Source organism: Cynoglossus semilaevis, chromosome 1, assembly GCF_000523025.1.
Source record: "Cynoglossus semilaevis isolate Cse_v1.0 chromosome 1, Cse_v1.0, whole genome shotgun sequence".
Classification (NCBI taxonomy): domain Eukaryota; kingdom Metazoa; phylum Chordata; class Actinopteri; order Pleuronectiformes; family Cynoglossidae; genus Cynoglossus; species Cynoglossus semilaevis.
Genome location: NC_024307.1, coordinates 13,964,968 through 13,979,673, shown reverse-complemented (window position 1 = coordinate 13,979,673; position 14,706 = coordinate 13,964,968). Strand labels below are relative to the sequence as shown.

At 41.8% G+C, this 14,706-nt stretch overlaps 2 protein-coding genes across 10 annotated transcripts in view; both read right to left on the bottom strand.

The window, feature by feature from the left end:
• The window catches only part of LOC103380388 (DNA (cytosine-5)-methyltransferase 3A), a 46,634-nt gene extending 40,758 nt beyond the window's left edge, over positions 1–5,876 (bottom strand). For all 5 annotated transcript variants that reach the window (XM_017035977.2, XM_008312337.3, XM_008312346.3 and 2 more), the window contains exons 1-2: positions 5,678–5,876; positions 4,338–4,575 (exon numbers count right to left, since the gene is read on the bottom strand). In XM_017035977.2, coding sequence (XP_016891466.1) covers positions 4,338–4,421 — 84 coding nt within the window. In that variant the 5' untranslated portion in view covers positions 4,422–4,575; positions 5,678–5,876. The remainder of the gene's footprint in view (positions 1–4,337; positions 4,576–5,677) is intronic.
• Positions 5,877–9,225: 3,349 nt separating this feature from the next.
• Positions 9,226–14,706, bottom strand: part of dtnbb (dystrobrevin, beta b) — a 38,899-nt gene continuing 33,418 nt past the window's right edge. For all 5 annotated transcript variants that reach the window (XM_017036797.2, XM_017036803.2, XM_017036805.2 and 2 more), the window contains 4 exons: positions 14,354–14,513; positions 13,889–13,978; positions 13,618–13,671; positions 9,226–13,094 (listed from right to left, as the gene is read on the bottom strand). In XM_017036797.2, coding sequence (XP_016892286.1) covers positions 13,078–13,094; positions 13,618–13,671; positions 13,889–13,978; positions 14,354–14,513 — 321 coding nt within the window. In that variant the 3' untranslated portion in view covers positions 9,226–13,077. The remainder of the gene's footprint in view (positions 13,095–13,617; positions 13,672–13,888; positions 13,979–14,353; positions 14,514–14,706) is intronic.

Genomic DNA, 14,706 nt, shown 5'->3' with positions numbered 1-14,706 from the left:
TGCTACAGTTCCAGAACTTTTCAATTACTAATTTTTTTTTTTGTAAATCAAACAGTGTTTCAACTCCTTTGTTCAGCACTCAGCACAGCGTGGACTTCAAGGTCTCATCTCGTCCATATTAGATTCAGACCCTTTGGCATAGATCATCTGCTGATGAAGGTCACGTGACAACATCAAACAGCAGCAGAGCAGCTACTGAACAGGCTCTGTGAACACACCGCTACACTTCAGGTGCTGTTGTGAAGATGAGATTGAACTCTGGTCTTAACATTTTTTATGAGGCTGCCCTAACAATAAGCCATGTATTTTTTTATTTGGCAACTGTTGTCGGTTAGTGATGGTGTAGAGTCGTATAAATATATAAGAATACAAGAAAATATAGCAATTGCTTTAAGATTGACTTTATAGACAATATTTTGGAGGTAAATTCGTTTTTTTGGACTGATTAAAAAACTGTATATTTTTTTAAGTTAATTGTGAATTGTTGGCAGAATATATCACAGGTGTTGAATCTGTTGTATTTCTGAAAAAGTTAACAGAGTAAATGAGGCAGAAAACTCTGTTCAGGTCATTTACCAGTACGCATGGCTGACCAGAGACTTTTCAAATCTTATCTTTCTCTTAGTTTTGTGTCGTTAAATAGGCAACTGCCCGAAGCTGAGAACTGAAAACTATGTTGCCAACTCTAGGCCTAGTACCAGGAACTCGTAGCAGTACCATGTACTACATATGGTTTCACTGAAGACGTCTAGAGCTTAAATTAAATTATTCGGAAAATTGTCATTTCCAACATGATTCCTACTGAAGAGCCAGAACTGTTGTCAAGTACAGAATAAACCTGTTGGTTTAGTTCAAACAAACAAGTTCTCAAACAAAAGCCAATGTCGAGGCCTTGATATTTGTAACAACCGAATAGTTGTCGATAATGCCTGTTAGCAGGCTCCTTTAACGACAATCCTGAGGTAAGCAACTCACACGAGTCCAGTCATAGGTGTCATCTCCTGTCATGTTATATTGTCTATTTTCCTTTAAATAGAATAAAAAATTTTCCAAAATGACACGCTGTGTATTTTAAGAAAAACTGGCCTCAAGGTCTTAATAACAATAATAATTTAATTATTGATCCCACACTGGGGAAACTCCTTGAAGGCGTCCTCTGGGGCTTGAACCCTAGCCCTTCTGCATGTAAGGCATGTTCCTCTGGGGCTCGAACCCTAGCCCTTCTGCATGTAAGGCAGATGTTTAAGCAGCCGTGATAAGCGTTATACTATGCAACCACTTGACTTTTAACCAAAAGTGCTCTAATCACAGACTATCAGTTTACATGCCAATGTGTCTGTGTGACAGAGAGATAACTGGTAGTGGCCCCTGGTGGCCATGGTGATATCATACAAATGTAAAATCCTTTTTCCATCATATCCAGTGTCTCTCCTCAACACATGTCCACACCATCGTTTGATCTCCAGACGACGCCACCTTAACTGTCCTCAGATCAGTGCTTAAACCTCCATCTTAAACTCTCAAACCGTCTTTAAACGCTACATCATAGCAGCGTTCACAGCCGTCATTTAAACCTTCCCTTTGTTAATGAACACAGGCCTGAATTTCAAAGGTGGGGCCTATTTGTGTTTGCACCTCAAATGGAACAAACCCATCAGTTGTTAGAGCGGCCGACGGACTGATCTGCATAAACACATGGATGTGCTCTGAGAGACAAACACTGTGAGGCTTCTGTCAGTGGTTCAGAATATTTACTCATGCGTTTTGCTGTGAAAATTCATTAACTGCTAACCAGCTTTGACCGGGTCGTTTCAAATGTAGATATTGATGTTTTTCTGGCCCGTGTGTGTTCACGGTGTAACGGCAGAGCCTGGTGCTGTGTTTTTTGTCCTAGCAGGGAGGCAGAATTTGCATAGACAATGGCACGTTTTGAGTGCAGCCTGGTGAGCAGCCTCATTTGGGAGCCACTTATGAAGGATGACACAATTCAGTGGTGCCTGACTACGCCTGCAGGAACACTCCACACAGCCATCCACACACAGCATCCAATTGTTGGCCATAGAGCACATTATTTTCCCACACAGCTTCACCTACCTAATAAAGAAATAACAGAAATGCCCCAAATATGATTGGTTGTAGCCTGGAGTGAACTCCACTCCACTGTCAATATTTCTGCACTATTTCCGTCTGCTTTAGCTGCTTATTTAAGGCAACGGTTGTTGCCAAGCAACAAGGCCACGGGCAGTAGTGTGTAATGGGAACACAGAAGACGGAGTAGAAGAGGAGGAAGAGGAGGACAGATCCCTCCAGTCAGAGCGCCGTCGAGCCGTTCCAGCTCCAGTGCAGCCTTCGCCAACCAACGCCCACGTCACCAGGCTCCATTATACGCCCCGATGTCACAAAATACGGCTCCAGAGATGATGCTGCTGCTGCTGCTGCTGGCTCTTTGCAGCGGCGAGACTTTACAAAAGGATGCATTCGCACGAGCATGGCAACAAGGAGTCCATCTGCTCCATGGAGCGTGACGTGGCTCCACCCAGAAACACACATTCATCAAGATTATCAGCTCCTCGTCGACACAGCCAAGTCTACACTCTGTCTTTCCAGTAGAGGGATCAATAAGGTCTAAGTCTGACTGACTGATTAACCCCACTCATGAACCACAGCAGGCTCTGACCATCAGTAACAGTACAAGGAGTATTTATATAAAGACGGTGTAGTACTGCACATCCTGGTCTACTGAAAAGTACACACTGACATTTTATCACCAGGCCGTAAAAGTCAACAAGATGAACATGTTATCGGATGTATTAATGATGTCAGCGATGATGCCGTCGCCGTGACAGATGTGTGGAATTTCCAAAAGCAACACTTCTTCTAACTCTGCGATGCAGACGGCAGCACCGTGTGCTCATAAATCCCTGATCATAAATTGTGGTCGGGTTTTTCCTGTCACATTCAGTGGAGTCAATAAACGTTTGAAACATAAACTGACAACTCCAACTCATCTGCTTCACAAATTCCACTCGTCGTTGTTCAAACACCTCTTCTTCTCTCTCACTCGTGGCATTTTAGGAGGGAATCAAAAAGGTGGTGAAAAAAAAAACAAAAAGTTTCCACTCTCACAGTCACTGTGCTCCGTAGTGCACTAATGATGTCACACAGCTGACGCAGGAGTCAAACAGGAAAACACGGCAGAGCAAACGCTGGTGCTGAAATCTCTATTTGTAACATTTCTCCCTGGTGTACCGACAACTCAGGCACAGACATCTGCACACAGCCTGGAATAGAATCACACTTTTGACATTCGGAGATCAAGACCCTCTGCTCATTGGACCATCACCGTCCCCAGGTATCAACTTAATAATATAATGACCACTCTTTATCCTGCAGAGGCCTTCATACAGACATTTGAAGTAAAGCAGTTTAGTGTTGAGCTCACGAGTGAATAATGTCCTTTTACATGAGCTCTGGCTGCCCCTGTGGGAAAGCTCAGGTATCAACCAGTCTGAGAAGCAGGCACTAACCTCAGGTCCTTGGTCTGGGAGTGAAAGGGACATTTGAATCATGAGAGCTGCAGCCATTTAACCCACAAACCTTAAAAGTTATCATGAAATCTCATATTTACTAGGGATGTTAACATATTTAATGTGATTAATCACAACTCAGCTGTGGGGTATTAATGATTAATCACAATGTAACTGAAGGGTATTAACAATTCATCATACTGTAGCTGTAATTGTAATTATTCAAAATGAATCATAGAAAATCCTAAAAATGACCCAAAAACAACATTTTGCTGGAGCAGAAATATAAATAACAGCTGGTAAATGTATGTGTTTCACAGCAGCTTTTTTGTGACTAATCCAAATAATGGAATTAATAATCAAAGAAAATGTCAAGAGAAACATCCACATCAAACTTTATCTTCGTAGAGTTTGCAGATTTTAGTCATCAGTTTGCATCTTGATGTAGATGTCGTGTCTTGCAGCGTGGTGAGCTGCTTTCAATACGTAGACATTGATCAGTCGCAATCTATCTGATAACTGTCAGTCAACTGGTCAGCCGTAGACTTTAGATTTAATGGTCTGACCCAAGCCGGGCGTCTGACCTGACGTCGAAGCCTTCACAAAACACACGCTGGATGTTGAGCTGGTATTTTAATCTTGAGGTGATTGGTGAAATGAAAACAGTTTAGTGCAGCGCGTGTAAATGACAACATGTGTATCAACTTGTGTGTCAGAGCAGCGTTTAGCGGAATGACGGTGCAATTACGGGATCTACAGCGTACGTCATTGAAAAAATGTTACGACAGCCCCGACGTGTCTCGTTCTTACCATTCTGTTTCCATGTGTGTCCGTGAAGTCAGAGCCTTTGAAAGCAGCAGAGCTGGCGTTGGTGACGGCGTTGGACGGCATCATTGAGAGTCTTATGGGCTTGTGGTTAGCTTCTGATGGTATGGCTGTGGTGTTGGAGAAGGGCTGTGGATGGTTGTAGTTGGGGGGTCAGGTTTACAAAAATAAGTCAAAGGAACGAAAATAAAAAGGTGAGATGATCCCTCTTCCCTCCGCTCTCCTACGAAAAAAAAAGGAAAAGACGGAGACAGTCAGGTATTTTCTCTGTCAACCACCAGGAGAGCCTGAGGACATGACAGGAGGCTGAACCCTTTGGGATTCTTCCTAAAGATCCTATTTATAGAGAAACTGACAAAAAAATGACAGTGTGGTAAGTTGAGTAGTTGAGCGCGGTGACAGTTAAATCCTGTCATTTTGGACTGTAAGTATAACTGAACAAAAGCCAGACAATCTTTTTAATTCTTTTTTAATTGTTAAATTTACATGGTATGGCTTTTGACTTTTCTCCGCCACAATTATAGTGGAAGTGATCAAACCTTGTTGAGGTGGATTTTACATCATCGACGTAAACAGGAATGTAAATCTGTTAGTGGACGTTTAAAGAATCCACCTTGAACTGGGTTCATTAAAAATGTGAAACGTGATTCATGGCTTTTTATTAAAACAACACTTTGTTGTTTGGTATTTTTTAATTGTTGTTGCTGTTATTATTATTATTATTATTGTTAAAAGGCCTGTACATGTCGTTAAAGTCAGTTTATCTCCAGATACACTGAATTACAATTAGTACATAATCACAATCAGAACCACAAACGACTTTATTGATCCCTGAGGGAAAATGCTAACGTTCCAACATTACATAAGCTCCTGTTCTAGCAGTAGTTTAGCATCAATGTCACTGTCATTTTAAAAGACTGCTAAGTTTGCTGTGTATCGTGCAGCAGGGTAAATAAAGTCTGCAGTCTGTGACCCAGGGGGCTTTTACAGGCCACGGCCACTGGAGGATTAAAGAAAAAAAAACCCGCCGCTAATGTGCTTTAATGAGGCCGGTGTTTTGAGCAGCATCGACCCACTTTCCTCGACTGCAAATTTCGGTCAATCTCAAGTGCAAACACGGCGATGTCCAATCAGAACATCCGCAGAAAACTGTCTCTAAAAATAATCGCCGTGTCCCGGGTTTCATCGAGCGCCTTCCGCTCTCACGCTGCTGACATAAGGCTGCTTTTTCTCCTTCCTTCCTGCACCGTTCCACCAGTACCGGGTTGATCCGACTTCAATGTCAACACCCCCTCACAATCTAATCGCATGTGTGTGATCGTTACCCGGTTTTCTCCAGAGTCCCAGGCCTGACCCTTTTTGTCTCGCTTGCTCCCGGAGCCTCCTTCCTCTCTCTCTCCCCGTCCTCCTCCTCCCCAGCCGGCCAGCTCTCTTCCAGATGCGCCGCTCTCACTGCAGGGGCCTGCAGACGCTCTCGCGCACTCTCGCTCACTCTCACTCGCTCACTCTCACTTTGTGCGCGTGTGTGTGTGAGAGAAAGAGTGCCGGGTCCTAGAGCCGTACGATTCATTGTGTAAAGGGGCGGGGCAGGTGTGTTCGTGTGAGAGTGATCGATCAGAATAATAAATAAGAATGAAATAGTTGTTAGTGGGCTGCAGCCATCAAAGAACAAGGGCTGTCAAAGGAGTATATCGATTAAATAGCCACCCCGTAGCTAATAAAATAAATAAATACTATATTGATCCCATATTTGGGAAATTGTTGTGTTAGCAGCAGACATGCTGTTAACGGGCTGCCCCTAACATGTGGTTCCTCTGGGAATCGAACCCAAGACTCTCTGATCTGGTGGCAAGCATGCTAACAGCTACACCATGGAACCAATCACAGGCTAGTTGTGGATAAATTATGAACTGACAATGATTGAGTCACGATTAATCGTGATTGAGTCACGATTAATCGTGAATAATCGATATTAATCAACATTTACAAGTTTGACAGAAAAATACACACATATATTTCCTGTATATTTCCTGTACAGGCAGATGTATGGGTTTCGCACACCTGTTTCAAAGTTAGTGGATTGTCTTTCATGTCGAGAGCTTCTGTTGTCCTCAAAAAGGAGTTGAGGTGAAGTCGCCACAAAGACATGCTGGGAATTCAGCGAGACAAAAACCTTTCTGTTTCAGTGTGTATAAATAACACGTGTATGACTGTGTATTAGAGCACAGCGGCAGGGGTGTCCTGGTGGTACAGGAAGTGGACGTGAATGTGAATCAGTGACACTACTTCACATTTATCTTTTTTTTTAGGATATTCATTCATATTTGACAAATCTTCATCTGTCCTCAGTTCTGTCCATGTCAGATGTGTGAGTCTTTGTCCTCGTCTGTCAGCGCTCAGACTGTGGTGTATTTGAAGTAATGAGTGCAGCCTGAATGTTTTCTGTTAGCAGGCTGAAGTGCTGGAAGGATGGAGGGATTACTCAGCTGCTCTGGTCCTATAACCACCAGGGGGCCCATAAATGAGGCACATTAAAAATGAGAAGTCTCCACCTGGTTCCTGTGTTTCTCTGCGCTCACGGCCTGTGTGTTTATTGTGGACATTTTATAGCCTGTTTAAAAAACTCAAGCACATAATATGTATTTCATTAAACCACAGGCCTGCGCTTATTTATTCACAGTACATTCAGTTAATTACCAGGAAACAAGACACCATTAAAACTTCCCTCCGTTTATTTTATCCTACTTAGACACACCGATTAGTTCAACACAAATACATTATTATTTGATAAATTAAAAAAACCCAACATATTAATACAATCAATGCGACGACCATTTTCTCTTCATCACCTTTAAAACACCTAAGGTTTGACCTCTTGACCTGTTTGAGCCCAACGCCGGCACCTGTGACATTAAATCATCATAACCAGAATAATTGTACCAGGGTCCAAACGCTAATGTACACAGACTCCAAGGAGCGGGTGTAAATTATAAAAGATCGACTTCTCTCGCCACAGACAACCCACTTAGACCGGGCAGAGCGGTCATTAGGGGACATTAAATTGTCCACTTTGGACATGAAGCATGGCACTAGTTAAAGTGGGTGCCGGGTTTTCAACCTTTCAAGAAGGGGCTCCGAGGTGTAAAAACAGTAGTGGTGACCTTTCAACTCTCAATGCATTCCTGTGGGTATAGTTTAATTATTCCAGTTTGTGTCTTATTACTGAAACTGTCAATAAATATTGCTGGGTTGGTGAACTTTCCTCAGAGCTCCAAGGTCATTAGCTGACTACGGGTGTGAATGTAAGTGTGAATGGCTGTATGTCTCTTTAGGCGACCTAGTGGTGGCCTGGTGTAACAACATCCTCACCTAATGTCTCAGCATCTGCCCTCCTGACCCTTCAAGGGTTCGGTGGTAGAAAATGAATGAATAATTAAATATGATTGGTTTTCGAAGGCTTTCTCCCACTGTTTCTACTCCAGGTCTGTCCACTAGGCGGAGACAAAGAGAGACAAACGCGCATGTTTTGTTTGTTTTTTTAAATAGTAAGGATGAACGCTCAAAGATCAGTCCCCGTGGGACAGGATAAGGACTGTGAGGGGCAATAACACAGATGGAGACAGGGAAGAGGTGAGTGCAGCAGAAGAACGAGTCTCCTCTCGTCCACAAAGGTTCACCTGAGGACAGCAGCTGCAGCAGCACAGGACAGATGAAGCTCCATGACCTTCAGGGAGGAGACCAGAGGTGGAGAAGGTTTGACTCCGCTGGGTGGAGCCTCATTTGTCACCTCCAACAAACTGTTTTAATGAAGGTGAGAGCTGGGTTTGTTGATTTAGTTATTTTTATCCAGAGGTCAGAGGGTGGGACACAGACCAGACACTGGATCTACTGACACTGGATCACAGAAAGGTCATCCACCGGGACTGTGTAAAGTATCTCTTCAGTACTTCAGGTCAATAACATCATTTCGACAAAGACAAAGACGTAGAGGAAGTTGACAGGAGTTGGGTTTTTCACTTGCACCCTAAAACTTTGCAATGAGTTACCTTTGCACACCAGGCTGACTCACTTCCTGTTTTTAAATCCTTTCTTTTTCTCAGTGGCTTTGAACACCTCCTGTCACTTAGGATAAAACCGTCTGCTAAATGTAATGTGATGTAACACAGTTTTAGATGTTGACTTTTTATTTCATTTTTATTTTCTTGTTTTTAATTCTTTATTGTCTGTTAATGTTTTCATGTGTTTCATCTGTTCTCTTGTGTGTACATGTCGCTAAAACTGCATGTTGTGGACCATACCATAAAACCATGCAGTAAGGTACACACAGGATTTAAACCCACGACCTTAGCAGTAAGGCACACACAGGATTTAAACCCACGACCTTATTGCTGTGTGGTAGAAGCTACAACTCTGTGTATCCGTATATTAAAAATCACATCTTTAGTCAATTAAAAATGATTACAATTATCCTAACCATGTAAAGTATATCTTCAGACACACAAATATGCCATACAAAAAGAGCATGAGGGATCAAACTGATGACATTTTTGCTGTAAGGCAGGACTAATATCCACCATTTGTGATGGATCTGACAAATCCACTTTCCTGACTCCTGAGGAGTGAAGTCATTAGGTTGGACAAAAAGACAGTAAACTCACCAGGTTTGTACTTTAAACCTTTTTAATATATCTCACATTTGATTTATTTACAAAAAACAGTGACTTTTGTGACATAAAACTGTTAAGTTTTTTTCTCTCACTCGTTGAAATCAACATGAGCAACAAATGAGAAGCAGAAGCCGGACACGTACAGAACACAGAGATAAATAACATCGGGGGACAGAGTGGGAGTGGACGACGCGTGGGTGTCGCCGTTACACGTTGAACGCTCTGCAAACAACGAAAGAATCACAAGGTGTGCGTCATTGTCTTTTAATTATGTTTGTCGTCTGAATGACGTCGGTGACGAGCAGGAGATCTGGAATGTGTTTTTCTGTCTGCGTTGCTGCAGCAGATTCAGATGGAACTGTTACGTTTGTGAACATAAACCGTGAGCGACGACCAGCACTTCCCAAAGTCGATATATATACAATCATTTATTTATATATATATATATATCTGTGGTTATACACCAGTGCTGTGTGTGAGACACACAATGTCCGACAAACAGTTTTGGCACAAATGTAAAAAGGCTGAGCGTCGTATATTTATATATATATATTTCTTTTTTTTTCCCCAGCAGAACACATTTAAAATATGAATTCAAAACTGTCTACAGTCACAGACAAAAAAGGCTGATAGATCATATTATTTGCTGAGTGGTCACTTTTTCTTTTTTTCCTTTTTTTTTTTTACAGCACTTTACAGAACAGCTACAGGCACAAAAATCAAAACAGAGAAGAAGAAACGCTCAGTTATGCATTCAAGTGTGTGGCCGTGTACAGGATGGAAGACTCTGGCTGCCGGATCTCGCCTCCGAATGTTAATGATCTCTGGAGCTTTCTCAGCAGAATGAAATGAAGCGGCCACAAAACCTGAAGTGACACCATTTCAGCTTAACGTGAACCGATGCTCGGCACACGAGCCTGTGCTTTGACAAAGTCATCACGGCCACCACTGTTCTCCACTAAAGCTTGATAAGGACAATAAAGACATCAAACTAAGGCCAAAATATCACATTTAAAATCCTAAGGACGACAACAGAAAGCCTCTTTGTGTTCTTGTTGTTGACACAGTGTAACAGGTTGGTTAAAACCTCGGAGTGAAGCTCAGAGGAGGACGGTCTTGCTGTACAGTGTTTCTTATTTCCTGTGGTGTGTTTTGTGAATTTGCATTCAAATATTTATCACACTGTCATTTCCTGAAAACAAGATGTGTTTAGCTTTAGCCTGTCAGGGACACTCAGGGACAAAGAACATAGAACCAGAGGACAAACGGGGACTGTAGATCGTATGCAAGAAATGGATGAGACTGCAAAAATCCAGAGTTGTTCGGTAAATAGAACCTTTAGGGTTGGAAGTAGCTTCAAAGAAGACCATGATAGTTTATCATATCTTACGTTTATATATATATAAATATATATATATATATGTATACAGATATGTGTAAATATACTGTATATATGTACATATGGTATATATATACATATATGTACACACATATGTGCAAATATATAAGTAAATATACATATCTATAGATACATATATATATACTAATAAAATATATGCTAACAGTGATCTGTTAAGTAACTCAGGTGAGAAAGGCACAAAAGCCAATTGTAATCATTTATTGTCTACTTTCCTCTAAACAGGATCCAGGAGTGAAGTGACCTCTGATCAATTCCAGTCATTGACTCTGGGAAATTCTAGAATTTGCAGGCATGTCCATTCTTTACATACCATCTGTGGATGGAAGGCTGGCATGATCTCTGTCCAACTGGGAAAAAAAGTGGACATTGTTCTATTTTTTTTTATGAAAGACAAATTCACACAAAGACAAACGGTACCTGACAACATGCTTCAACAAACAGCACTTTAGAAAAAATGTCTCCCTCTAATCAGAATCCTCTCCCTGACTCTCTTTGATGGAGGAAATACAACATTTCTTTTAACATTTCCCTCTATGTTAAAGGACATTTCAGAATAAAAGCCTTGATTTCTAATAGAAATGTTGCCTCCTCTAGTAACCACTTCCCATAACTAAAGGCCAAAGCCATCTCCATCCTTCCTCCAGAGCAGCTCTGCAGTCCCTGAGCACCTGGGCCATCACTCCACATTACCTGTTTAATATACTTTTATTACTTAAATAAAGCTATTAGCAGCACTTCCTACTTGCTTTTTAACTACTTCTCATTCTTACACACTGTGTTAATGTGTTAATAAAGTCGTCACCAAAACTGTTTTATTGTTATTAAACAACCTGAGGAGTTTTTTCCCACACTCAGAGGCCGCGGCAGCTGCTCAGTCTGTCCCAGAGGAGGAACCAGGACGTGTCCAGCCGTGAATGTCCGTCAGGTGAGTCTGTTCAGGTTTTTATGAGAGAAGGAAACTTCCAGGTTCTGCTCATTGTTGTAATCCATGGAGTGTTCACGAGACACTACAGCATCATACTGCAGTAGGTACTGTGTATAGTTTAATGTTTTTATTATGAGATTTTTCTTCTTTTTCATCAAAAATTAAGCTGTATTTGAGTTGCAACCACGTACTTATGGCGCCTGTGTCAGTTCTAGACTTACACTGTAAAATTCCCCTTGTGGGATGATTAATGGACTCAATTATTAATTATTATTATTAAAGAAATTGAATGTAAAAGATATTATTATGGTAAAAGGTAAAGGTAAAAAAGGCATCATTATTTAAATATTTATTCTTAATAACGCTGCAGTTTCCCCTCAAACAGTGAAATGTTAATCAAATTAGTCAGTAACTTCTTTTAACTTCTCCATCTGTTTTGAGCGGCCTGGTGGAGTTGGTCATAGTTGAGCTGAATCATTTATCCTGAAGACAGGACTCTCAGCTGTCTGCTCGTCTGTGCTCCCTGTGAAGGCTATAATACCAGGTGCTGCACCTGGTATTCCCATAAGGTTAACACATTGGATGAACTGAAACGATTGAATCGCAGATCGAAGAACAAAACTTTGGTGAAAGGAAGTTCAGGAGTCCCCAACCTCCAATCAGAGACAAGTCTCATGTCTTTGTTTGGTTGACTTACTCTAATGGCCGGGATACACTGTGCGACTTTGGGCCGTCCCATACGAGGACGTCCATCGTAGGGGGACCGTGGAGAGACTGGTTCAAGGACGGCCGTTGTCAGTGTTTTGTTACCACATGCTGACAACAAGATAAAATTCTAGCTGAGTCAGAAATTTAGGATGACTATTTCACAGCTGCTGCCGTACGATGCATGTCTACTATGTCTTCTTCAGATTTTTTTTAGTGCACAAAAATGCCACGAGGGGAGACATTCTTCATGTTTCCTTCACTCCTGAGCGGTTTAGATAACTATGGCAAAGAGGACGTACGCAGACGATGTTGCATATTGACGTCCGTCGTAACCTACGATTGAGTAAACGGTCATCGTACAGTCTGCACACGTCATGCCAAAAAGTCGCACAGTGTATGGAGACCCTAAGAGAGTCTGAGTCTCTGACTCTGGTCCCTGTCTTTGTGGATTCTGTGGCAGGACAAGCTCTGACTCTCCTGCTGTCACTGACACTACAGTCACATGACCTGAACGTACAGTGACCCCAGACGTGAGTGCAGCGTCATGCAAATGACAACAATAAATAAAACAAACTACCAGCACTAACTGCACCAACACAGTCACATGATGATTTCCAGCGCGTGTGTTTACAGCGTGTTTACATTACACAATGACCTGCTGTGACAGACTTAAACAGTAGGGGGTGTAAAGCAGCACGGCGAGCCGTTCCTTAGCAGTGGTGAGAGGGACAAGGCTGGGCAACTTTACTGGACAACACACACAGACACACACATACGCTCACAGACATACACACACTCGCTAATGAGACACATCTTGCTACCTGCAAGGTGTGGAGACACGGTATGTTTCTTCACATAGTGAAATCCTGTTACATTACAGCATGCATTACTCTACGTGCTAATGCCGGGGGCTTGTTGTTGTTGTTGTTGTTGTTGTTGTGTTTGATTCTTCAGAGCTGATGATTGACCATATGTTCTCACAGGATGTGATGGTGTAATATTTCTCTATACTCTGACTGTGCCTGGATACACACACAAACAAAGACAGAGGAGCAGATTAACAACGGCTGACTGGATGACTTCTATATGTACTGTTTGTATAAATGTGTGCCACAACCAGTCTGTGTCAATTTCACAGCTGCTTTTAGATGAAAGCACTGCAGCTTCTACAGCTGGTCAGGGTTTTACGCAACGGATTCACAGGGTTAACAGGTTTGTATGTATGTGTGGTTGACCTGAGACCTGCTGAGGTGGACCTGAAGGAATTGTTACTAATGTTGCCATCTACTTTCATCCAGGCACACTGACGTGTTACAGTAGTTTGCACAGTTTTGCGCAATGGTTACAGTGTCATAGCACCACATAGCGATTAGCGTAAATGATTTCAAATGTGCGGCTTATGTTGAACCAGTGTCATGTGGTGCTCAGCTGGGATCTGTTTCTGGTCTAGTCCAGTTTCCACATGTTTGGTCTGCCTAACGTTGTCTGCAGTCCTAGTTTCTGTAGTTAGTTTTTATTTAGTCCTTTTGTGAATATTGGACGCACCTCTGTCTCCACCGTTCCTCAGGTTGGTCTCCTCCTCCTCCGCACCGTCATCCACTTCAAAAGTCAAAACCACAGAGATCAGTCACTGCCATCCAGACAAACGGCATAAAAACTCAGGATGGAAATGTTTAAAAAGCAGGTGTGAGAATGATAACTAAATCAGGAGGGAAATAAATCTTTTAATAAAGCTGGGAAACAGAAAAAAAATAAAAAGCAGATGGTGGAACAGGCACTTGTCGTTAAAAAAAAAGAAAAGTTGATTTGGACATACCTGAGTGAAGCTCCTTCACCAGAGACGACATGGTGTTAGTGATCGAGTCAGCAGCAACTAATAAATCATTCCGGAGATTTCTAGGTACACCTGGGAAAGAGAAACAGATAAAAACTGGATTAAAAACACCAGTGGATGACAAACACAACATGATATCTATTGTTTTTGTCCTTTTTCTAAACCATCTACACCTTTAGCTGTGTATATATATGTATATATATATATATATATACTACTTTAAAATTAGCAAGTAAAACAGGTACTTCATTTTCTTAAGTTCAAAAAAATGATTTTAAACTTTACAGAATTGCTGCTTGACATATGATTTGAACTACTGTGACCCTAAAGTTCCTTGAAAATAGTTTCCGGTACTAAAAGAACTTATATCGACAACAGGATGTCTACCTTCTGAGCCAAACAACTTGATGATTAAGTTTGACTTCCACAACAAGTTTGGAATCTCACCCTGAGCAAAGGCCTCCAGTACATCTCCTCCCACGCCCGCCAGGCAGTCCTGTGGTGTGTGAGTCGGGGTGGAGCCAGCTGAGGTGGAGCGGATGGGCATGGGCATGGAGCAGCCCGCACCGTGACTGGGTGAGGAATGAGGGGAGCCTCCAGACTGGGACTGGAAGGTGATAAAAATTTAAAAAAATAATTAGAGTGTCATCTGCATATTGTAAAACCTTCAATAATTCACAAAAAAAGAAAACGTTTTATTATGCATATGTTTCTCTTCACTCGTGTATCTTAATTTACTAATTAGATTAATGTTAATTTGTAATTTGTTAGCATTTGCTGCTTGAGGTCTGCAAACATTC